Source organism: Lepidochelys kempii, chromosome 2, assembly GCF_965140285.1.
Source record: "Lepidochelys kempii isolate rLepKem1 chromosome 2, rLepKem1.hap1, whole genome shotgun sequence".
Classification (NCBI taxonomy): domain Eukaryota; kingdom Metazoa; phylum Chordata; order Testudines; family Cheloniidae; genus Lepidochelys; species Lepidochelys kempii.
Genome location: NC_136381.1, coordinates 9,704,439 through 9,731,085, shown reverse-complemented (window position 1 = coordinate 9,731,085; position 26,647 = coordinate 9,704,439). Strand labels below are relative to the sequence as shown.

Sequence of the window (26,647 nt, the reverse complement as noted above, 5' to 3'; positions counted from 1 at the left end):
CTGCAATCTTATTGTTATACAAAAGAATATGTGGAGACCTCATATGGATAAGATCCACTTTCCTTGAAACTTCCTGAAAGAAGAGAGACTGTCAAATGTTTATAAAAATCCTGGGTCCAATTTAAAAAGAACACTAAAGAGCTTTGTTTTAGATGTTAGTGAAGTCACAGCAGTAGAAGCCAACCTAAATTATCTTGGCAAGTAAAAAGCTTCTCAGAGTCCCATTACCATTGAATGAAACATATTTTACCAATTTTTAAACAGATACTTAGTCATTTTATTTGTTTGCCAAATCGAATCTAGGATATAAAAGACAAAACCTACACCCTCATTTAGTACCAGGCAGCTTCTTTCTTTATAATCTAGTAAAGATAGCAAATGACCTCAAACGTTAGCTATATCGCAAATATTTCAGAACTTCATTCATCTCCATGCTTCGTAATCTGCTAAAAAAATTGGCACCCTGGCCTCACTTCTAATCAAGATTTAACAGCAGATGTTGGAGTGATGTCTCATTATGCTAAGATTTTGTTATTTTTATGAAATATTCTACAATACTTTTATTAGTATACTATGACCTACTATCATACGAAATAAAACTACAGTATAATTGCCATAATTAATGTACCAAACATTTTCAGATGCCCCCCCAGGTTTCTGCCAGGGTGGGAGTCAAGCTGAGCATAGCTAGGGATGTGCCTGGGAAAGACACAAGCAGAGACCGTTTCCACTGAGCCCCACTAGGTGGCACCAAGAGCAGGGAAGCCAGATCAGGATGGCTGTACAACTCTCTGCCAGAGGAGGCACAGGGAGGCCTGCTGAGTTGCATCCCTTTCTTGTGACCCGTAGCCACAGTTACCTGTTTGAGTATGTGTCTGGACTAGCCTGCCTATAGCTAGGGGATCCAACTGGTGCAATGGGGGGAAACCCACAGGTCCTGGAAAGAGCTGGGAGTGGGGAGCCCAGTGAGGCAGCAGGGCTCAGGGACGATGGGGGTGGGGAGTTCGGGGCAGCAGTGTAGGGGCCAGAGGTGTGGGGGAGAGGCAGCAAGGGCCACAGGTGATGGGGAGGGGGTGGGGGTCTAAGGGAGGCATCAGAGACCAGGGGCGATAGGTGGGGGGCCAGGGAACGCAAGGGGGCCAAAAAAAGTTTGCCCAGGGTGACATTTTCCCTAAGGCCAACCCTGGAAGGGACAGCCTTAAGGGTGGTGACCACCCAAGGTGTCGTGGTCAGGGGGCACTGTGGTCAAGAGAGTGTAGCTGGAGGATGCCTCGGCAGTCAGCAGGAAGTTGGCCGTAGCTGGGGGGGGGGGCTGCCATTGTTCCCCCACTACCAGCAGTTACCAGTTGCTTATGCTTCAGAGGGAATGCACAGAACAGGCAATCAACGAGTGATCCGTTCCCTGTTGTCCACTCCCACCTTCTGGTACTCAGAGGCTAGGGACACTCAGAGCCGGGGGAGGGGGGGGGTGTGCATCCCTATCCTCCATGAACATATCTGTTTGGTTTTTTTACCACATTATAATTTTGGCCTTCACAACATCCCCTGGCAATGAGTTCCACAGATTGACTGGTGCTGTGTGAAGAAATACTTCCTTCTGTTTAATTTTGTTGCCAATAAATTTCATTGGGTGACCCCTGGTTCTCATGTTATGTGAAGGAGTAAACACTTCCTTATTCACTTTCTCCACTCCAGTCATGATTTTATAGACCTCTATCATATCGCCTCTTACTCATCAATTTTCCAAGCTGTTTTCAGTCCAAGTCTTTTTAATCTCTCCTCACATGGAAGCTGTTCAATATCCTTAATCATTATGGTTGTCCTTCTCTGTACCTTTTCCAATTCTAACGTATCTTTTCTTAGATGGGGTGACCAGAACTAAAAATAGTGTTCCAAGTGTGGATGTATCATGAATATATATAGAGGCAGTATGATATTTTCTCTATTATCTATTCCCTTTCCTAATGTTTGCTATCATTGGTAGATTTTTTGACTGTTACTGCACATTGAGTGGATGTTTTCAGAGTACTAGCCACAATGACTCTAAGATCTTTTTCTTGACCGGTAACAACTAATTTAGACCCCATCATTTTATATGTATAGTTGGGATTATGTTTTCCAATGTGCACTACTTTGCATTTATCAACATGGAATTTCATCTTTCATTTTGTTGCCCAGTCACCCAGTTTTTTTGAGATCCCTTTGTAATTCTTCACCAGTCTGCTGTAGAGTTCTATCTTGAGTAATTCTGCATCATTTGCAATTTTTGCCACCTCACCATTTACCCCTTTTTCCAGATCATTTATGAATATGTTGAACAGGACTGCTCTCAGTACAGATCGCTGCGGGACACCACCATTTGCCTTCTCCATTCTCAGAACTGACCATTCATTCCTACCCTGTGTTTTCTGTCTTTTAACCAGTTACTAATCCATGATAGGACCTTCCTTCTAATTTATGACTGCTTACTTTCCTTAAGAGCCTTTGGTTAAGGATCTTGTCAAAGGCTTTCTGAAAGTCCAAGTACAGTGTATCCACGGGATCACCTTTGTCTACATGTTGATGACTCCTCAAAGAATTCTAATTAGGGCTGTCGATTAATTGCAGTTAAGTCACGCGATTAACTAAAATAAATTAACTGTAATTAAAAAAATTAATCGCGATTAATTGCACTGTTAAACAACAGAATACCAATTAAAATTTATTAACTATTTTTGGATGTTTTTCTTCATTTTCAAATATATTGATTTCTATTACAACACAGAATACAAAGTGTACAGTGCTCACTTTATATTATTTTTATTACAAATATTTGCACTGTAAAAATGATAAACAAAAGAAACTGTATTTTTCGATTCACCTCATACAAGTACCATAGTGCAATCTCCATCATGAAAGTATAACCTACAAATGTAGATTTTTTTTGTTACATAACTGCACTCAAAAAGTAAACAATGTAAAACTTTAGAGCCTACAAGTCCACTCAGTCCTATTTCTTGTTCATCCAATCACTAAGACAAACAAGTTTGTTTACATTTACAGGTGATACTGCTGCCTGCTTCTTATTTACAATGCCACCTGAAAGTGAGAACTGGCTTTCGCATGGCACTTTTGTAGCCGGCATTGCAAGGTATTTATGTGCCAGATATGCTAAACATTCGTATGCCCCTTCATGCTTCAGCTACCTTTCCAGAGGACACACTTCCATGCCAATGATGTTTGTTAAAAAAAATAGTGCGTTAATTAAATTTGTGACTGAACTCCTTGGGGGAGAATTATATGTCCCCTGCTCTGTTTTACCCACATTCTGCCATATATTTCATGTTATAGCAGGCTTGGATGATAACCCAGCACATGTTGTTTAATTTACTAACACTGTCACTGCAGATCTGACAAAATCCAAAGAAGGTATCAATGTGAGATTTCTAAAAATAGCTACAGCATTTGGCCCAAGGTTTAAGAATCTGAAGTGCCATCCAAAATCTGAGAGGGACAAGGTGTGGCGCATTCTTTCAGAAGTCTTAAAAGAGTTTGTAAAGTTCAACTTTCATGATAAAGAGATTGCACTACAGAACTTATATTAGGTGAATTGAAAATATTATTTCTTTTGTTTTTTACGGTGCAAATATTTGTTATAAAAATAAATATAAAGTGAGCACTGTACACTTTGAATCTTGTGTTGTAATTGAAATCAATATATTTGAAAATGTAGAAAACCCAAAAAATATTTAAATAAATGGTATTCTATTATTGTTTAACAGTGCGATTAATCGCTCAATTAATTTTTTTAATCTCTTGACAGCCCTACTTCTAACAGATTGATGAGGCATGATTTTCCTTTACCAAAGCCAAACTGACTCTTCCCCAACACATTGCGTTCATCAATGTGTCTGATATTTCTGTTCTTTATTGTAGTTTCAACCAATTTGCTTGGTATTTACTGGCCTCTAATTGCCAGGATCGCCTCTGGAGCCTTTTTTAAATATTGGTGTCACATTAGCTATCCTCCAGACATCTGGTAGAGAAGCTGATTTAAGTGATAGGTTACATACCACACTTAGTCGTTCTGCAATTTCATATTCTGAAGGAACTCAAACTCTTGGGTGAATACCATCTGGTCCTGATGACTTATTATTGTTTATCAATTTGTTCCAAAACCTCTTCTTCTTATCCCTCAATCTGGGACAGTTCCTCGGATTTGTCACCTAAAAAGAATGGCTCAGATGTGGGATTCTCCCACACATCCTCTAGAGTGAAGACTGATGCAAAGAATTAATTTAATTCCTCCATGATGGCCTAATCATCCTTGAGTGCTCCTTTAGCACCTCAATCGTCCAGTGGCCCCACTCATTGTTGGCAAGCTTCCTGTGTCTGATGTACTTAGAATCATAGAATATCAGGGTTGGAAGGGACCTCAGGAGGTCATCTAGTCCAACCCCCTGCTCAAAAGCAGGACCCATCCCCAATTAAATCATCCCAGCCAGGGCTTTGTCAAGCCTGACCTTAAAAACTTCTAAGGGAGGAGATTCCACCACATCCCTAGGCAACGCATTCCAGTGTTTCACCACCCTCCTAGTGAAAAAGTTTTTCCTAATATCCAACCTAAACCTCCCCCACTGCAACTTGAGACCATTACTCCTTGTCCTGTCCTCTTCCACCACTGAGAATAGTCTAGAACCATCCTCTCTGGAACTACCTCTCAGGTAGTTGAAAGCAGCAATCCTCCAATTTGTCTAGGTCCCTCTGTATCCTATCCCTGCCCTCCAGCGTATCTATTACTCCTCCCAGTTTAGTATCATCCGCAAATTTGCTGAGAGTGCAATCCACACCGTCCTCCAGATCATTTATGAAGATATTGAACAAAACTGGCCCCAGGACCGACCCCTGGGGCACTCCACTTGACACCGGCTGCCAACTAGACATGGAGCCATTGATCACTACCCGTTGAGCCCGACAATCTAGCCAACTTTCTACCCACCTTATAGTGCATTCATCCAGCCCATACTTCTTTAACTTGCTGACAAGAATACTGTGGGAGACCGTGTCAAAAGCTTTGCTAAATGTTTGCTGTTAGTTTCTGAGTCTTTGGCTAGTTGCTCTTCACATTCTTTTCTGACCTCCCTAATTATATCTTTACATTTGACTTGCCAGAGTTTATGCTCCTTCCTATTTTCCTCAGTAGGATTTAACTACCAATTTTAAAAGGATGCCTTTTTGCCTCTAACTGCATCTTTTATTTCGTTCTTTAGCCATGGTGGCACTTTTTTTGGTCCTCTTACTATGTTTTTTTAATTTGGTATATACATTTAATTTGAGCCTCTATTATGGAGATTTTAAAAAGTTTCCATGCAGCTTGCTGGCATTTTACTGTTATGACTGTACCTTAATTTCCTTTTACCTAGTGTCCTCATTTTTGTGTAGTCCCCCTTTATATAATTTGGTCTTTCAAAGGCAGCTTTGAATTTGTTCAGCAGGTCTTCACTCGTTTAATCACTAAACTCACAGAGTTTCACAGTTTAAGGCCAGAAGGTACCATTAGAAGATCTAGTGTGACCTCCTATATATCATCAGACATTGTCCCCCACACTCCTCTATGTTAAGTCCAAAGACTTTATTTAGACAAAAGAAGTTCAGTCCTTAGGAGACTAAGCTGTGTGCCAAGGTGCCACCAATGACCAAGGCCCCTGCAATGACAGGGAATTAACTAGTTCATGATTCCAGCAGGTGAACTATGGTCCATGCTGCAGAAGGTGGTAAAAGGTCCAAGCCAATCTGACATCGGGGAATAGTCCATCCTGACACCAAATCTGATGAGCAGTTTGACCCTCAGCATCTGAGCAAGACCCACTAGCTAAGCATCCAAGACAGAATTCTCTGGACCACGTCAGAGCATTTGGTCCACTCTTTCCGGTGTCCCTTCTCCAGTTGTGCCCAATCTGATGTTTCAGAGGAAGGTGCAAGAAAACAACAGCAAGAAACGAGACCCATACGAGGAGACCACCCGAATAGCTCATAGGTAAGGCTAAGATTTTGTCATGAATATTTTTAGTAAAAGTTATGGACAGGCAATAAAGAAAAATTCACAGAAGCCTGTAACCTGTCTCTGACTTTTACTAAAAATATCCATGTTAAAATGGGACGGGACTGGGCAGCTGCAGGGTGGCTGGGAGCTCTGGGGCCCCCACCCCCTGTGGGGACTCAGCGCTCCAGACTCCCCCTGCCCCCTCCCCTGCAGTGGGGAGCTGTGGGAATCCCCCTGCTGCCCCCACAGTAGGGAGCTGCCGGGGTCCCCCTGCCCCGCAGTGGTGGCAGCTGGGGAGCTCCCGGTGTCGTCCTACCCCACAGCTGTGGCAGCTGGGGAGCTCCCGGGGAACCCCGGTCCCGCCCGCAGTGGGTAGCTGCAGGGGTACCCCTGCTGCTGCAGCTGGCAGGTAGTTTTGGGGGTATCCCATCCCACAGAGAGGCCAGGAGTTGCAGGGTACCCTCCCGCCTGCGGCGGCTGGGAGCTTGGAGGCCCACTGCCTCCAGCAGTGGGATACTTTACAGCCTGCAGCTCCCGAACGCCGGGGTTCAAGTCATGGAGGTCTTTGGGGATTCCGTGACTTCCGCGACCTCCATGACAAAATTGCAGCCTTATTCATAGCTAACATTCAGTTCTCAGAGACTGCTCAAAATAGTCATTTCTACTATTTGTACCTTATTTCAAATTCTATTCTCTGCTCCGCTCCATTTCTTTCTGTGAATGAAACCATCATCCTAATGGAAATGCATCAGTATTATCAAAGCCATATGCCTCCTTTGCAGAACATCAGACCTACCATATGATTTACCATATTACTGCATCAAAACACATCTATTCCAGCTAGTTTAAAAAAAACAACCCACATTCCAGCTCAAATTATTCTCTGTTTTGCACCATATTTCCAACTGGTACTTATGTTTGGCTAGCTTTGCACACCTTCCTCTTGCAGTTTGTGAAACATTTCCAATAACAAACCACGCTCAGATGCTCTAAGGTGAAGATGCTTTAACAGTTTGTAAATTTCTTCCCTTAAAAACAGTTACAAGTTTAGGTTAAATTATGGAGTGGGTGTGTGTGGTATGAGAGTGCCTTGTAGTCTGGTAAACGAGCAATTAACTATCATACATAGACTTCTCTTCCCCTGGTTCTCAGGCCCTCAGAAACTGAGGAAGAAGTGTTCCACATCATTCTCTAGTTATCCCTCCTGCCAACTCAGGAGCAGCATTTGTTAATTTCATCAGATGCTACTTCCACTGAATCCCAATTGGAAGCTAAGCCAGTACTAAGTAGGGTTGAACTGGGAGAACATTTAGGGATCACAGTACTCCTAAGGGTACAGCTTCTTTTTTCTTAAATAACCCCATGTTGCTCAGGAGTAGACCAATTAGTTTACTTGAAGACTGAAACAAGTCTTGTGTCAAGGTTCTTCCTTAGCTGACCACTTTACAGAAGCATTCAGGTCCCTTTGGTGGGATTATTGAGTTCAAAAGATCCCGGTGACTGTTTTGTGAGTAAAAGATAGACTTCATTTAAGTCACCTCCTTCTGAGATGCTGATAAACTGAGAATCATCAACTAGAAACAGCTGAGACACAATATATTTATAAGCTTTTATTTTGTGTACCTAACACTTGTGTTTCTATTTGCTAGGTGACCTTTAATTACTATTTGAATAACAACTCAAAAAGAGGACTTTGAAAAGAAAAATAACTAACTCTTTAAATCAACGCACTTACATTGTTTGGAGGTTACTTTAAACCCCAGCAATGGTAACAGACTGCAGTAAGTAGGAGTGAAAATCCTTCCTGGAAAAAAAAATCCTACCTCACATTATGTTTTTTGGTTAAGATTTCAGAAAGAGTGTTTGACTATGTGGGGATAAGAATGGAGTTTTCATTAATTAATTTAAACCAGTTATTAATGTTAACAGTTAACATCTTTACTAAAATAATAAGAGATGGTTAAATCAAGTCCAGTGATGAGAAGCCAATTTACAGATAGCAAGCTATTAAAATTATTAGGGAACAGTTTAAAATAAGTTTTATATATCAAATGTATGTATTCTATGCAAAAATAAATATATCCTCTTTATTTAATAATATTGAATTAGGGTCTCAAAAATAGTTCTGTTGTATAATAACTGTGTGTTTTATTTAGAATAAAATACCAAGAAACTTAAGAAATAAAGAATTGTTCATGGTAACAAGGGCCATGAGCTGTCATTTTTCTAAAATGCTATTGTTTCTTGAAGTGAACACTCACTTCTAGGTGTTAAAATTACATCAGATGTGCTAAAACTTTTTTTTGTAACCTTAAAATGGGTATATAATCCAAAACTCAGAGTAAAAGGGTAGGGAGTGAAGGATGATGATACAGAAGTTCATAGTTCACACATCTCCGGATAAGTAGCCTCTAACAACTTTGCTAAGATTGACAGGTTTCAGAGTAGCAGTCGTGTTAGTCTGTATTCGCAAAAAGGAGTACTTGTGGCACCTTAGAGACTAACGAATTTATTTGAGCATAAGCTTTCGTGAGCTACAGCTCACTTCATCGGATGCATTCAGTGGAATGCTTATGCTCTAATAAATTTGTTAGTCTCTAAGGTGCCACAAGTACTCCTTTTCTTTTTGCTAAGATTGTTGATTATCCTATAAAATGACTTGGTGCTTGAACTGTCAATCAGTTTTACTACCTAGACTACTGTTACAATTAAATCAAAAAGATGGTACCTATAGCAGCACCCCTTACACCAGGCTGGGACCTAGATTTAGTACGGATTCAGAAGGAAAAGCATTATCCACTGAATGACTAATAGTATTCACCATTATTCACCAAGTGTTCCTTTAAGGTCTTTCATCCAAGTACTAACCAAGCCTAAATCTGCTTAGTTTGCAAGATCAGAGATATAACGGCAACTGTAAAGGAAACAAGTTCAAGCAAAAACAAAACCCCTCAGTCCAAACAAATCAAAAAACAAACCTAATCAGTAAAGTAACTCAGATTAGCATTGTGAGATGACAGAGATTCCAGCTCTCACAAATATATGTTTTATGAATAGGACCCTACCAAATTCAAGGCCATGAAAAACATGTCATGGACCGTGAAATCTGGTCTCCACCCCCCCGGTGAAATCTGGTCTTTTGTGTGCTTTTAACCTATACTGTGCACATTTCACTGAGGAGACCAGCATTTGTCAAATTGGGGGTCCTGACCCAAAAGGGAGTTGTAGGGGGGTTGCAAGGTTATTTTACGAAGGGGATTGCAGTATTGCCACCCTTTCTCCTGCACTGCCTTCAGAGCTGGGAGGCTGAAGAGTGTTAGCTGTTGGCCGGGCGCCCAGCTCTGAAGGCAGCAACCAGCCAGCAGCAGTGCTGAAGTAAGGGTGACAATACCATACCATGCTAGCCTTACTCCTGCGCTGCTGCTGGCAGCAGCTGTCTTCAGAGCTGGGATCCCAGCCAGCAGCCACAGCACTCCAGCTGCCCAGCTCTGAAGGCAGCGCGGCTACCAGCAGCAGGGCAGAAGTAAGGGTAGCAGTACCAAAACTCCCCCCTACAATAACCTTGGAACCCCACCACCACTACAACTCGTTTTTGTGTCAGGACCCCTACAATTACAACACCTTGAAATTTCAGATTCAAATAGCTGAAATCATGAAATTAACTATTTTTTAAATCCTATGACCGTGAAATTTACCAAAAACGGACTGTGAATTTGGTAGGGCCCTATTTATGAACCTGTCAGTCAAAATGCTGCTCTGATTGGCATGAATCTAGAGAAACAATGAACAGCAGTTAAGCTCCTTGGAAATTACGCTGCTGTAACACAGCAGAATTTGACAACAGTGCTATTCATCATGGATACTTTGTACAGAAACTAAGTACTGAATAGCTAATTACAGGGAAAGGGCAACAGCTACATGAACTATAGAGCAGTGCCATATATCTGCCAGCAGAGAGAAGTAATTGCAATTAGGTCAGCACTCAGTATCAGCGAGTAGGTAGGAAGGAGATTTTAAAGTTTTAAAACAATAACGAAAGAGAAAGGAGCTACTGTTCTGAACAACCACACTGAATATGAATAGGGATTTAGAGAAACATTGTGAAGCATTTAAAGAATCAGTGCTTGCTACTGGGTTATGTATAGTACACTTAAAGCTTTATCAGTCAAATTCAAACAAATAATTACCAACAGAACTATTAGAAAGTAGGGCAATGGTGGGCAACCTACAACCTGTCGGGGTAATCCACTGGCGGGCTGCCAGACAGTTTGTTTACATTTGCACAACCGCCCGCTCTGCTTCCCGCAGCTCCCATTTGCTGGGAACAGCAAACCGCAGTGACTGGGAGCTGCAGGCGGCCATGCAAATGTAAATAAACCGTCTGGCGGCCCTCTAGTGGATTACCCTGACAGGTCACAGGTTGTCAACCAATGAAGTAGGGACTTTTGGAGAAAATTAAGAACGTGAATTAAGACATTGGGGCACATTACCAACTTTCTGATGAAATGTTAGATGTTAAATTACATAGTATTTATATTGGAAGTAGTGAAGTGAGCTATACAAGCAATGTAATAGATTAATCAATGGTCCAAAATAAAGACATCCATCTAAATGTTTATTTCTTTAACAGATTACTTTTCCTTGACTATAGATATTTCACAGCTCTTATCAAAGTAGGCCAGATCTGTTTCATTTCCCTAAGGTTAAGCTGATGAACAGTACACGGAGTATTCGTCAGCTGAGGAATGGTCATCATCCAATTGCAAAAACAGTGCAAGCAATTTCTCTTCTGTCCTATTTTCTTTGGTATGGATGTGGTATAGTGTATTCTAGAAACGACTGATATTCCCAGATTCATATGTCATAACCTTTAATTCCCATGTATATTGAATCAAAACAAAAAAGGGAATTGTGTAAGACTGTTCTTAATTTATTTCAGGAAAGAGAAGGCTGCATAAGGAAGTTTTTAAAGAAATTATATTGCAGGATCTCATTAGATACAGGAAGTGTGTTCAGCCATTGGAAAGCGTATGCGGGAGGGACAGCTTTTCATTTGTTTAGCAGCTCAATGAGCAACACTGACTTACTCCAGTGAGAGCTGCAACCAGCAATCCTCAGCTGGAAGGACAGGTTAGCCTGCTGTGGTGCCTTTAAGGTAGTAGAGCAAAAGGGAAAAAAAAAATCAAAACCAAACATGCCATGTCAACAAAATATTCTAATTCTAGTTCCACTAATAATTAACAAAATTAATTATTTGCTTTTGGAAAGTTTTCTCTGGACTTTTCCACTTGTATTCAAGAGCTTCAATTATAAAATAGTATAAGAAAAAGAGTTCTATTCTTTTAAAGTTGTACACATATTTGGTGCATCTTAGTGGCAAAAAAATCAATAGATAAAACTGACTACAACCATTTCTAATATGGACAGGAGCTTTGAAAGTTATTCCTTGCATCTTTTGCATTCCTTGCAAAAGCATCTGAGCTTAGACCCCCTGGGTCACTGAACAGGGACTGAATCCTAATGCTGAACTGTGTCATACCTATGTAGTTTTTGACGTATAAATAGAAGTCATCCTTATATCACCAACCATCAGTTTTCTAACAACAGTAAAGTACAGATTAACTGAAAACAAAAGCAATTAATTGCTTTTGTCAAATATTACTCCACAGTGAAATGGCATACTCTGTATATTCTCAGATGCCATCAGCGTGTGGTACTCAAGTTCTCACACAGGCTGTTTCTTGCTTATAATTTTTTTTTCTCTGATGCATATCGCAATAGTATTTTGAGCATTTAGTAAACAGTGAATTTACCTACAACAGACCTATGATGCAGAGAAGTATTATTGCCATTTCACAGACAGGGAAACAGAGGCACAAAAGGGCAAAGGCGTATAGGTCACACATGAAGCCAGTGGCAGTGATGCAGTACGTCCATGTTTACGGATTTATTTTTTTAACATAAAAATAAATATATTTACCATTAATTTAATCTAGGCCAATGAACATGGTATTAGCTACTAGATATTCTGTAGGTTTTGCTTCTGAATTACCATCTGCTTATTTTACATATATTTATTTCCCCCTGCAGCTTCTGAACTAAAATGTATCACTCTATGATCTAGCTAACAATACTGCAATATTTCATGTCCAGTTACTCTTTTAAATATCCACATTGAGATGAATGTGAATATGAAAATAAACCCCAAATCTATACTTATTGTCAGTTACGTTACATGCTTTACAGGCTGCTTCTTTTCCAAACAGAAGACTCAGTTTTCTTGCTATTAGCTATATTTTGCTAGCGTACAATTGTGTTTGACCCACCCGTATTTACGTACGTGGTGGTTTCTATTACCACCATCCATGTAGGAAGTACACAAACGTCTTCTGAACTACAGTGTAAATATTAATACCTTGACATTCAGTTGAAATACACCAACCATGTAAGTTTTGTCCTTATGCCTCATTATTGCTCAATTTTAAGTCAGCTCCTACCATTACATTAGTTAAAGTACACATCTGTTATTTTTATTACAGCTAATAAATGTGGATATCAACTTCTCAGCCATCAAGAAAACAAATAATAGGTGTCAGTCTTTTATCCTGTATGATTTGTTTAACTGAAATCGAGCACTTTTAAAGAAAATAAATTGAAAACTTCTCCCCAAAGAAAAGTGAAAGGCAGGAATATATTCATAAGGAGTTTTTATAAATTGCGCAAATATTAAAACAAAATAATCTCTAAATTAAGATCAGTGAAACTAAAAACAAAATAGCTAAACTAAAGGCCATTCACTGATTTCAAAACATTTTTAACAAAAAGCATTACAGCTGTCAGGGGAAAGAGGATTCAGCTGATTGTTTCATCTTAGAATTGCATGACCAGAATACATCAATTTTACTTTGTATTTTGTGTTCATTTTTTTTCTTTCAGTATTCCTCACCAGTGGTAAAACGTTAATTTAACACAGAAAAAAAAACCATAATTAAGTCATGTGTACCTTTAGCCCAGCATATTGGGAATGGACTACAGCCGCTTTTCTCCATATAGATAGCACCTGCTTGTTTCCGGGCCTGTTGGCCTGCCAATTCCAACAACAACATACACACAATCGTATAGAGATCAAGCCAGGCTTCAGCATACAATGTCCCAATTCAGTGCTCCAATAGTATTTGCTCCTGCAGGGGGGCTGGGAAGCCAGCCACTTGAATGTATTCAATCCACAAGCAAGGAGAAAACTATTAACCTTGCCTACATTTGGTCTCTTTTCATCTAGTTTGCAGGAGAGGTAGAAGCAAAATACTGTGGTATTCCTCTGGTAATATATTCCAGCAGCATGAAGAATGCCTTTCAGTTACAGAATCGTCTCATGCCTCAACAATTTCAAGCACAGACCATCCTTTTCCACGGTGAGCTACTGAACAGAATGCTACCAGCCAGTAATGTGACTGTGTGTGTGTGTGTCTGTATTCCTAGATTCATTCAGGAGGGAGGAGGGAGGGAAGGAGGAGCAGGAGGGAAGGCGATTAGCAAGCACCTTATTAATATGCTAATCTCACCCTTCTGTTCAATTCACACAGCAGACTCCTGTTTACAAAACTGACAGCAGATTCTAAAATTGACTAAGCTGCAAATCAAGCCTGACCCAGGTCATGTCTATAGAGGTGCTCCCCCAACCATTTTTGTTTTAAATTCATGCCTCTGGTATTTTACCAACCTATCTTGACATTTGATTTTCAATAACTTCCCTAATAAGATAAGAACAATGAAAAACTGAACAATGAATAACTTGAAAATGTAGAGCATCCTGAAGTATCCAGCAGAACAAAAATGTTTTAGTAAAAACAAAACAATACAAAAAATAATAAAAAAGCTTACTCACTTGATATTTTCCATCAGATTTAGAGATTATTTTACAGTAAATTTAGCTTTATAAAACATACAGCAAGAGCGGATTCAAATGTCCCTAAACTTCAATGGAAGCAGGACTGAGCTCTAGATCAGGAACCTAACTTAATCGCATTTTTTAGAATTAAACTAGAGGAGAAACAATGACAGATCAAAACATTGGTGAAAGGTTAACACTAAGGAAATAGGACACCACAGTGTCTACTGTAATCAGTACCATAGCTAGCTCCCCTCTAAAAATATGACCACTGCTTTATTCTCTTGCAGCTGAGAGAAGGCATAGGTCATCACATATACTTACCTATCCACACATATTACACTTCATGTATAAAAGGTTAACTGAAGATAGATTTGATTTCCTTTCAATATCTGTGCACCAGGAATAAAAATGATATTTTACATTATGTTTAATATACATTTATGCACATGCAATAATACCATATAGAATTCATTTCTGCCGAATCACCTGTTCATGTTATATACTGAAATGAAATGTTTATTAACCATGTTGAAGAATCCTTTTTCTATAACAAGCTGTGTGCACTATTGGGGGCGTGTGCCTGTGTACATGTATAGCACGTATGTAGACAAACAAAAATTACAAAACTCCCATCTTCTCTCTTCTAGTAGAAGGTTCCACAGTACACATTATAAACATATGTTTCATTACAGAACATAACAAAAAAGTAGATTCAGCCTAAATAATTATTATAAACTCTTAAGAGTGGTATATTTTGTCCCTATCATTAAACTATTCATAAATTCCATATTAGCCATCTCTAATGTACAGTCCTCAAGAGAGAGACAAGGTGAGTGAGGTAATATCTTTTATCGGACCAACTTCTTGTGGTCAGAGAAACAAGCTCTGTGTTAGCTCATAAGCTGGTCTCTCTCACTGACAGAAATTGGTCCAATAAAAGGTATTACCTCACCCATCTGGTCTCTCTAGTATCCCGGCACCTGCATGGCTACACCACCACCACATCATCCTCTACAACCACTACACCACCACCATCCTCAACAGTAAGACATAGAGCTTAAATAACTAAGACTGTTACCAAAAGAGAGCTAGTTTTACGTTAACACAATCACTAAACTGACCCATTTGCCTAGGTGTAACAGCACAAACAATAATCTCCATTACATATTTCATTAAATTTATGTGTCTACAGATTATATCCCTGCCATTTTGGTTTCTCAAAGCAGTTTGATGCAGACAACCAGAAAGGTCCATTTAGAGTCTCTGGGTAACAAATACTGTTGCTTCCTTCCAAAAGTACAATTTTTTTTCAATTTAAAAGAAAAGTTATCCACTGCAAAAATAGAGATTAGAGCACAACCAAGCCACAGATGTTCTGCATCAGTGCCCAGGCACAATGACCAAAGCTCTTTCTGGGGCTGAAGAGAGCCAAAGAGACTTAGGGATATGCAGGGTGTCTCCTCCCCTTAAAGTTTTTGAAACTATAGAATACTGCAGAAGCAGTCAAATCCTGTCAGCTGTGGGTTCTTATATGTTCACCTTTAAGGACATAACAGCACAAGCAATAGTAGAGGTAACAGTTCTTATTCATTTCAACGATATATCTGGTACAAGGTAATTATTGTTATTGCTACTGTTACTTGTTCAGGGCTGATAATGTGCTTGGTTCTGTGCAATAGGCAAATGTAAGAGGCAGAAGAAGGATGGTCTTGTAATTAAGACTCTGGCCAGGGGCTCAAGAAAGCTGATTTTAATATCCAGTTCTGTTACCGACCTCCTTTATGACCATGAGGAAGTCAGTCTTTTTTTACCTTAGCTCCCCATCTGTAAATTAAAGGACAATATTTCCTTTCTCCCACCCTTTTCCTGTTTGTCTATTTAGAGTGTAAGTTTCCCAGGACAGGAACTTTCTTACTATGTGTAGGTGCAGCCTCAAGCAAAACAGAGCTGTGATATTGGTTCGGGCTTCTAGTTGCCACTGGAATACAAATAAATAATATCTCGCCTACCCTGAAGAGTTTACAGTCCAAAAGAGACACATACAGAAGACAGCACTTAAAAGGATGTTCTAGTAAATCCAGGAGGTCAGATTGGTTTTGGACTTTTTATTTAATTCTTATTTTAATAGAATAAAAACTCCTATTGGGTAAGTTTGCGGAGAAGTGGGTTATCAAGAAAGATCTGAATTAAGAGAATGCACTAGATCATATTTTTTAATGCTTATATGGACGTTAATAAAGAAGTAGTGACACTCCGAACAAATGGATTTCAGAGGGTCCTGACCACCTTCTTCCCAGGACTTTTTCCTGTTATACCATGTTACAGTACGGGGAAAGTTGAAAACCAAAGCTTTGCACCAAACCAGTAATACAATTTTTAATATCTGCTCAATAGTTCTATACATATTGATTATAAACATATTTTTTAAAATCTGTAAATAGTAATTTACAAAATAGACCAAATGGTCCTACAGTGCAAAGATTTAAACTAACCAAACCTGCTTGTGTGTTTTCATCTGCCTTTGTAACAAAAACATTACTGTAGAACACAACTCAAAAAGAAGCCGGGGCAGCAGCATCCTACCTTAAAAATCACACCACTGTTTTCTCAGTATAGACCTGACTCAAATGCGTGACCCAGACAACGCTTTTAATACCTTAGAGGCAGGGAAAACCAGAAGAGAAACAGCAATAGCTACAGGGCCACACATTTCCCACCCATTTCACACATGACTTTTCAGTACCAGTAACTTTACCTGAAGCTGTTGACGGGGGCACTGCATCAGGCAGCATTCATGTGTTTGCGTAGGTTCTCTCCATTCACATTTGGAGCGGTTCCTCAGATTCCACTTGGCGGTATTGTTACCAGTCTTTGCCAACTCAGCTCTCGATCGAGTCAGAGTACACCAGTGCTTTCATTTAAGTTCAGTCCCTGAAGGGATTTGTTTTGAAGGAACGAGGTTCTCTAAGACCATCCACATTTCCTGTCATGTTGTTCTCTGTAAACAGTGGTATTTTGGGTTAAGGGATTTTCAGAGGCAAAGCTTTTTCTGGACTTCTGCAGCTTAGGTGGTAAAATGTATCCATGCAGCAGATGTCTTGGATTATGCACCTGTTTTTTCCTCCCCTTTTTACTGAAGGCATCCCACCCATTGATGGTGATGCAATCCCCACAGGACAGTATGGTAACAGAGTGAGGGTCGGTTTCAAAGTTCCTGTGTTTATCCTACAGGACTGACTGAGTTCAATATCAATTTTATGCGCAATGGGCCGAGCAATACCATACTAGGCCATAGTACTCTGCAGTTGAGTAACACAAGTGCAAGACTGGTTGTTCAGAGCGTTTTGGGGTGAGTTCCCCATTTTTTGTGCTAGCCTGTTATTGAAGTACACAATTTCTGGAGTTTACTTTCTTTTTCAGCTTCTTGATGTGCTCTTGAATGTGAGTGTTCAGTCTAATGTAACCCCTAGGTACACTGGATGTTCATAGTGCTCAAGGCTTATACCATCCCACGATATTTGCAGCTTTTGCTTGGCCTAATGGTGTTTCAGGTGGAAGGCGCATATGAGTTTTGTTAGGGGATCAGCATTAACATGTGAGGAAGCATGTGCAATACTATTTTCCAGGTATACTCAGTGAACTGCTTAGAATGTGTTCATTGTCCTCAAATCTTTCTGACTGGGTAGCCATGTAAGGATCATCTGCATAAATGAATCTTTGCACATCAGGGAATTCTGGTTGGTAATTCATGAAGATATTAAATAGCAAGGGTGATGGCACCAAACTTTAGGGCAGTCCATTCTGTCAACTCTGCCATCAACTTTTCTGACCATGGATCTCAAGAAAGAACCTGTCGAGTCTCAATCAGGAAGGAGGAGATGACCTGGTCCATTTTGGTATTTCTCAAAATTCTTGCCAATTTCAGTAGAAGTCATGATCATTCACAGCGACAAACAGCCAACAAAGCAACAAACACAGCCCCTATAATTTTACAGGTTTTGAAGCCATCTTCAATGTACTGAGTTAGGATTACGACTTGGTCACAGCATAAATGTTCTGGGAGGAAATCGGTTTAGTCAGTCAGTCACCCTTCCACTATCAGCGCTATTCTACCTATAATCATCCACTCATTTAACTTGTGGGTCTAGCAAAATAAGAATACTGGGTGATAACTATTTGCAGAATTAGTGTCTAGGTGGTTTGGGTAGAGCCAACACTTTGGCTTTTCTCCACAGCCTGAATACATGCATTGTCTGCATGCAGGAATTAAAAAGAAGTCAAACAGCCACTTCTGTGGTCTCATCCAGAAGTGTAGCAATAATTCATCAGATATACCATTGAATCCATCTGCCTTTCCACATTGCAAGGGTTTCATGACTAGTGTTAGTGCCTCAGTTTTGAGTTGCTCACTGTGGATTTTGCTGTCTCTGAGGACTAACTGAAGTTCCTGCTTGATTTGTTTCATTCTGCCCTTTGCTTTGAGGACTGGTTTATATTTAGGATGAGTTGGTGAGAAACTTGTTTGGAAGAGACTGTGGCAATGAGCTTTGATTGTTGTCCATCAGAGTTCAGCTTACAAATTGCGGCCATTCTACTATTATGGCACAAGTGTGTTGTTTTAAATCATCTCCCTCCAGCAGCTGCACTGTGACATAGTTAAAGCTCATTGCGGGGAAAGGTGGTGCAAGCTCCCACAAAAGCTACTGCTAAAGGAAACTTTCTAAAAGAAGGCTCCCAGTCCAGAGAATCTTCTGATGTCAAATGACACTGTGAGCAATATGCAGTGTAGCTGTAGACATGCAGGTCCCAGAATATTAGAGAGACAAGGTGGGTGAGGGAATATCTTTTAATGGACCAACTTCTACTGGTGAGAGAGACAAGCTTTTGAGCCACAAAGAGCTCTTCTTCAGGTCTGGGGAAGTTATTCCCAGCATCATAACAAAATGCAAGGTGGAACAGAATGTTTAGCATAAGTAATTAGTACATATTGTAAGGAACTAGTCAAGATAGAGCAGCCCATTAACACCTCTGCAGTCTTAGGATCAGACAAGGAGGTTAGAGGGTTACCGTTTAATGAATTTAAGGTCCTAGGCTCATCTCTTGAAATGTATGTTGATCAAGCCATACTCAATGGAGACCCCATCCTGAAGGAAATCTTTCCTGAACCCCCACTTCTGGCCTTCAAAAAACCTGCCAACCTCTCAATGCTCATCATCAGAAGACAGCTCCCCGCAGACCAGGAAACCCCAACTCAAAGCGGCACCAGACCCTGCCAGAACAACAAATGGAAAACCTGCAGACATATCTTCACTGCTATGATGATCTACAACCCCCCCCAACACACCTTTCAAGATTCATGGATCTTACACATGCCTATCACAACATGTGGTATACCTCATCCAGTGCATTACATGCCCCAATAACAACTATGTGAGTGAAACCAGACAATCACTATCCTCCAAATGAACTCTCACAGGAAAATGATAAAAGACAAAAACATCCTACACCTGTTGGTGAACACTTTTCAGAAAGCGATCACTCTGTATCAGTCTTCATCCTCAAAGGAAACCTGCCCAACACTTTCCAAAGATGAGCCTGGGAGCTTAATTTCATTACTCGGCTAGACACTCAAAATCATGGACTGACCAGACACACTGGATAATGGTTAATTACAACAATCTGTAATCCACTAACCCCCTCTTTTTGCCCTATGATTGCAGAGGTATTAATGGGCCGCTCTATCTTGAATGGTCCCTTACAACATGTGCAAACAACTTATGCTAAACAATCTGTTCCACCTTGCACTTTGCTATGACGCTGGAAGTACCTTTCCCAGACGTGAAGAGCAGCTCTTTGTAGCTAGAAAGCTGGTCTCTCTCACCAACAGAAGTTGGTCCAATAAAAGATATTACTGCACCCACCTTGTCACAATGAGCAACAGGGAGTTTGACTATGCATGCGTGGCTCTAGCATAAGATGTGCAGGCAGCTCCACATGAACATGTGTGTCCATATGAACAACTCCTAAGGTAGCTTCATTTTTATTGTATTATTCTTTAAATAAAGATTTGCTATTCATTTAACCTGACATGAGGGCTGCATAAACTTTTGGTAGTATAAATCGTTACAGATTTACTTGTGGGCAAACCAATTCCACTTCTCCTCACGTTTCCTTTATCAGGGACTCATCTGGAGAAATAAAGAGTCCACACAATACTCTCAAGAATGGTTTCCAAATCACCACACAAGCACAACAGAGCAGTTCACCTGCATTTCTTACTGCCCTACAATACCAACACAACGTGCCTTCAGGCATCCATTCCTGAGATAGTGACTCACTGCTGTGTTACAGGTATCAAAACCTATCTTCACCTGATCTAAACTGTCTCCATTCTATACAAAATCGTCTTCATTAACAGCCCCTTTTTTTATGCTTACAATAAGAAAACAGAATACTTTAGTATTCTTTATGGGTTACACTTACCTATAAAATGTCTAGTGATTGATATTTCAAGACTCACTATAACCAAGCCTATAATATTAAACCTTCTTAACAAAAATCTTACAGTACATGGAATATTAGTACTGTTAAAACCAAGTAAGGAGACTGCCGAAAGGAAGTTTAGATAACCAACCTAAGAAACTGGATAAAAAGTTACCAATCAGTTATCAAATATCCCTAGTTTGAATTCTTTTGTAAAGTCCAGGTGGTATGAAAAGACCACCTTCTTCACTATAGCTATGATTCAGCAAAACACTAAGCATGTACTTAACTTTAAACTTTTACTTCAATGGGACGCAAATACGCGCTGACGTGCTTTGCTGAATCATAACCTACGTGTCCAAGAATGCTGCCTAAGGGGACTGACATTAAACACCAGCAGCTGATATTTCAGAATGTACATCAAAAATTTTAACTGCATGCCTCTTTGCTAACCACATCAACAGATTAAATTCTCAAACAACATAGATCAGCAGTGACGTAGTCAGCACATTCACTGCCCTAAATTGCCAAAAGCTCAGTTATCCAATAAATACAAGCATCTTAGATAATACAGCCAACAATAATCAAACTAAATAGGTTTCAGAGTAGCAGCTGTGTTAGTCTGTATCCGCAAAAAGAAAAGGAGTACTTGTGGCACCTTAGAGACTAACACATTCATGTGAGTATAAGTTTTCGCGAGCTACAGCTCCAATGCATCCGATGAAGTGAGCTGTAGCTCACGAAAGCTTATGCTCAAATAAATTGGTTAGTCTCTGAGGTACCACAAGTACTCCTTTTCTTTTTGCAAACTAAATAGGTACATGTCAAATGCCCATGGTCTACAAGTTCCACTGGTTTTTGAAACTGCTTTCAGATCCAAAGCTTTGTAACTATTATACATTTCACTTTTCTTCTTGGGGAATGGATGGTTGGAATCTAACTAGTATCACGGAGTGACAATTAGCAGTAACTTCAGCACTAATTGATATTGCATTGTTGAGATGAGAATGTGAAAAAGCTCCGGCAAGATGCCTCCTAGATCAACTTGAGTGGATCTACTTGGACCCAGCAAACGGATGAACTAAGGATGATGGAAAAACTTAACCACAGCAAAGGCCTAACTAGCTTTTATAGATTGACTCCAAGTCAGCAGATAAGCTTAAATCATAGTGAAAATTATATTTCAACAATGGAAACACAGCTGCAATATCTTCCCTATGATGAGTCTTACCTTAGTCCTATAACATAGGAGGAAGAGTTAGCTGAATGATGAAACCTCAGAAAGAGTACCACAGGGAGCAATCGTTTATTTTCACAGAGATTAACTAGATGAGCTAATAAGTCTCTTCTATCTTTAAGAAGAACTACACAGTGTGGAACTAGTATCTGGAAAACACAGAACCATAGGACTGGAAGGACTAGATGACTAGAGGTCATCTAGTCCAGTCCCCTGCACTCATGGCAGGACTAAGAATTATCTAGATCATCCTTTGTACCAGGATGTAACAGCTCCCAACAAAGCTGAATCAGGGTACAAGAAATTATTCTGCTTCTCCTTTGAGCTATATGGTATCTAGATTTTTATGCCAGAAGTACAGTACCTCCAGAATGGCTTACAACATGGACCCCTGAGAGCAGGTTTAAATGTTGTATATAGAAAACACTAAATGATTACCTGATAGTAATCTTTGCTTCCAAGGTCAACCTCAGTTGAAGATCTTGGATGAGAAGAGCAGGAAACAGGAACAAAGGTAGGGTCACTATTCCTCACATCTCTATTAAGCATGGTTCCCAAACGAGTTCACTGGGGGGGGAAGAGTAGGCACCTTATGGCATTATACAGATGTTGTGGCCAGTCCTCAGGAGTCAGGTCCCGAGGAAAAAAATCTGTTCAGCAAGCAATATCGTTAACAGATGGTATAGAATGCATTTGACTCTCCCTTATGAAATCTTCAAGAGCACCAGTTTCAGGCCTTGCAAAATAACTGTCTAAAGCATTTCAAATTCCGTAAACCTTTACGCCCTAAAAACAGTGGCAAGGACTGAAGCAAACTGAACGTGGGTCATAAACAAAGAGACTTGCCTTTAAACAATGTATTCAGTGCTTTAATATATTTTTAACACTTGGACTTAAAGGGCCACTGTCAATGGGACAACCAATGCACTTAAAAAAATTAGTAGTTGCAGGTACTACATGCATCTTCAACTTCCCATGCCAACGTTTATGATTTTACAATCACTTTTTTTTAATTGACTCTCTTTTTCCTGCAGCTCTGTGAAAAATCTGTATGAATTAAAAAGGAAACTGACTTGCTATGCCAGTAAAGCAGCGAAACTATCTATACACAAAGGACTGCCAAACGCATCACGTACACGAACGCTACCTGAAGAAATACGTATTTTTTCTCATTCCATCTTTCAGTTATAGTCATCTTATATGCAACAGTAAGTTTGAAGAAAAAAAACAGACATGCAGGTGATTTTTTTTTCTTTTGGTTGATGGTAGCCCATCAATTGTAGTTTATATTTTGGTAGGAAATTCCAAGCCACTCCTGATTCAAGCCCTGAGAACCACAAAACTCTCTACAAATTAACATTTTATGTAACTATACAAGATCCAATGTGATTTCAAAAGTCCTCCTTTCACTTTTCTTTCTTCCCACCCCCATCCTTCCTTTCTTTCATAGTTTCTGCCACCAAATCCTTTGCTACAATCATTTGCAGCCAGATATCTCTTATGGACTTATGCCAGAGGGGTTACAGGATTTCTCAAGTGTTCTAGGGAACGTACCCAATTTGTTAACCACTGTCCTTTGCATAAGTTAGTGTGTGTTGATAGTCCTAGAAACTGCAGTTCAATGTTTACATATACTGCAGGTATAAAATAGACAGCAATTGTGTAAGCTTCTCCCCACATTGGTTCTATCAGCATGTTTTAATCCTGTAATGGAGAGTCCACTACAAGGTGTCAGAGATACACAGACAGATTCCAGTAACTAGGGCATGTGTTTTTAGAGGAGATAAGAAATAATCCCAATTTTTTTTTAAACTAACATATTTCTAAAACAATTCTTCTTCAAAATGTGGCATATTCAGAGTACATATCTGCATTAGAAAAATAAGTTATCTTATTACAGCACAAAACAACAACTATGCAGTTGGCCCCTTTATTTGACTGTTGCTATAATATAGGTACTAATTTTAATAGCACTTATTTGGGAATTCATCACTTTCTGCCCTGGAGTAAACATATGTTGATAAAACCATTACACCACAATACAATGTATCTTATTATATATGCACAATTACTATTAGCAGTACAGTAGAACCCTGCTTATCCAAGCCTCCATTAGCTGTCTCTCCATATTAACCCACAACCTGAGCCCCACCCATTCTCCTGATTATCTGAATTCTTTATTATCCCATCTGGTCCCAGTCCCTATTAGATCAGATAAACAGGGTTCTACTGTACTGTGATAATGCCTAAAAGGCCTCAATCAAAATCAGAGGCCACATTATGCTAGGCACTGTACAAACATGGGATCCTACCGCCAAACACTTATAACCAAATTTGTACGCTCTGTTCACACACATGCTTCTTCATAGCTTCATCCCACACCCACCCATGTGATGCACTTCTGTCCAGTCAACCTCTTAACTGAAAACAAGCAGCAGGGTAAATGCAGTGCAGTACTTGGTAGAATAAATTTGAGTATTTTTACTGCTGCCACATTTCATAACATAGAAAGAAAACTGGTTACATCAGCAGGAAAGCTTTTCTCTCACTTGTTTGTTTCAAACCACCAGTGAATTTAATATTACGTCTTCTAAGCTAAAACATATTGCGTTATGATCTCATCAGATCTCAAACTAAGCAGGGTCAACCCTTGGTAGTATTTACACAGTAGTATTATAACTGGCACACTTGCCTCTAAACATCAGCATGAGACTAAATGCCCCCAGCATGGTGCCAAGGATGAGACAAAAAACACTATGGACTTAACTATGTACTACTTATTGAAAATCCCATGAAACTTTTTGCAAACACAAGGTTGTAAATGACTGTGTCCTAGCACAAATTTCAACTTGGATAATTACATTTAACCTACCTGGTACCTCATTTGCAGAGTCCCAGAGCCTGAGCCTGAATGTCTACACTGCAATTTTATAGCCTTACAGTCTGAGCTCTGGAAGCCCAAGTCAGCTGAAACAGGGTAGCTGGGGGAGTTTTATTTCAGTGAGGACATACCCGCAATCTCTCTTTGTGCCTCCTATCTTTTTATCTGTCTTGTTTATCTAGATTGCAAAGTCTTCGGGGCACAGATTGTCCCTTTCTCTGTTTGTATTGCACTTCTCACAACAGAGCCAAGAACTCAGTTGGAGCCTCTAGGCGCTATTATAATTCAACCAACCAACAGCACTGAGTTAGAAAGGCTAGAAAACATCCTACAAATATTTGAGGTGTGTAAAAATACTAAGGTAGGAGACAGATTTCAGAGGAACAGCCGTGTTAGTCTGTATTCGCAAAAAGAAAAGGAGTACTTGTGGCACCTTAGAGACTAACCAATTTATTTGAGCATGAGCTTTCGTGAGCTACAGCTCACTTCATCAGATGTTTACCGTGGAAACTGCAGCAGACTTTATATACACACATGATTTCTGTGTGTATATAAAGTCTGCTGCAGTTTCCACGGTAAACATCTGATGAAGTGAGCTGTAGCTCACGAAAGCTCATGCTCAAATAAATTGGTTAGTCTCTAAGGTGCCACAAGTACTCCTTTTCTTTTTAAGGTAGGAGAGAAATTTAGCATGATAAAGGGGTACTGCTAGGAGTAATGGGATGAAGTTTAGAATGGGAAAATCTAGCACAAACATCAAGGAAAGCTTTCTCATGGCAAAATCTACCAGCCTAAGGAACTTTCCACTGGAATTGGTGGAATCTCCATTACCTGACACTTTTAGAATTAGACAGACAAAAGTAATGGCAATAATCTTGTACTGACAGAAGAAGAGATGGCATGACATACTGGGCCTCTTCTGTCTCTAGACTCTGTCATTACTATCAGCTAATGAAAAGAAATGAAACTATAAAAACACATTCACATTACAGGGAAAATCCTCTGGAAACTTTTGAAGGGTGAAAGGTACACAGACTGTCACTCCAATCGGGTAACTTTAATCTTACTCATGCTGGGAAATCTTTAATCCGGTCCTCTCCCATTTATAGCCACTAATCACTGTTACTCAAAAATATGAGAAAAGCTCATGGAATGAAGGTTGTAGAACTTTAGAATTACAATTAAAACAATAGTTTAAAAAATGGAGAAAATGTTCTGTTTGCTGTTTTTACGAGCAACAGTTTACTATGTGCACTGGCCAGTACTTTTGGTAAAATTTTGAAAGGCACTTAAGTAGGACTCCAAGCACTTTTGAAAATTTTACCATGTGTGTGAAATCATCTTCCTGGGCTGCCAGTTACCACACTGCATAGAGGGACCTTAGATACAGCAACAAAAGAGAGAAAGTAAATGTTTATATAGGAAAATGTGACTGGAAAACCAGAAGTGACGGAAGGACCTAAGGGCACGGGGAATACTTGAAATGGCTCGGTGTTTTTTTCCTTTTACATTTGGCTATATTTCATTTTGACTGTAGCACTTTAAACAGAGTGGTTAGCTAGGATACAGATTTCCAAATATACTACTGAGCTTAGTATAAATAGTATAAACCAGGTAATTTCATAAATACGAACAATCTTTACATTTCAGTGAAAAACTACAGAATGACCATAGTAAGGAACATATGAATTGCCATGTTGGCTTAGACACAGGTTCATCTAGGCCAGTATCCAGTCATTGACAGGGGCCAATATGACTTGCTTCAAAGAGAAGTATAGGAACCATGCAGCAGGCAAATGTGGGATAATCTGCCCGTCCCTCCCCACATTCCTTAGGTCTCATCCTGGTCTCGAGTTAGAGACTGGCCTAAGCCCTGAAGCATGAGGTTTAATATCACTTCCAAAATGTATATTATAGTTAATTATGACAACTCTGAATAACCACATAAAATGTTCAATTTTTTTTTTTTTTTGAAACTTACTAAATTCTTGGCCTCAACAACTTTCTGTGGCAATGAGTTTCATAGACTAATTAGGAGTTGTGTGAAAAAGTATTTCCTTTTAACAGTTTTGAATTTGTCAACTTTCAATTTCATTGAACATGCCCGTGTCTAGTCTAGAAACCTTTGGTCAG

The 26,647-nt window shown here is 39.7% G+C and overlaps 1 protein-coding gene across 13 annotated transcripts in view; it reads right to left on the bottom strand.

Moving 5' to 3' along the window:
* PTK2 (protein tyrosine kinase 2) overlaps nucleotides 1-26,647 on the bottom strand; it is a 378,469-nt gene that overhangs the window by 279,168 nt on the left and 72,654 nt on the right. For 2 of the 13 annotated variants that reach the window (XM_073330023.2, XM_073330026.2), the window contains exon 1: nucleotides 13,026-16,176. The exons of 5 other annotated variants lie outside the window; for them this stretch is intronic. In XM_073330023.2, the coding sequence (XP_073186124.1) occupies nucleotides 13,026-13,128 (103 nt within the window). In that variant the 5' untranslated portion in view covers nucleotides 13,129-16,176. Of the gene's footprint in view, nucleotides 1-13,025; nucleotides 16,182-26,647 lie in introns of those variants that run through there. 6 more of the 13 variants (XM_073330029.2, XM_073330022.2, XM_073330033.2 and 3 more) reach the window with 6 other exon arrangements.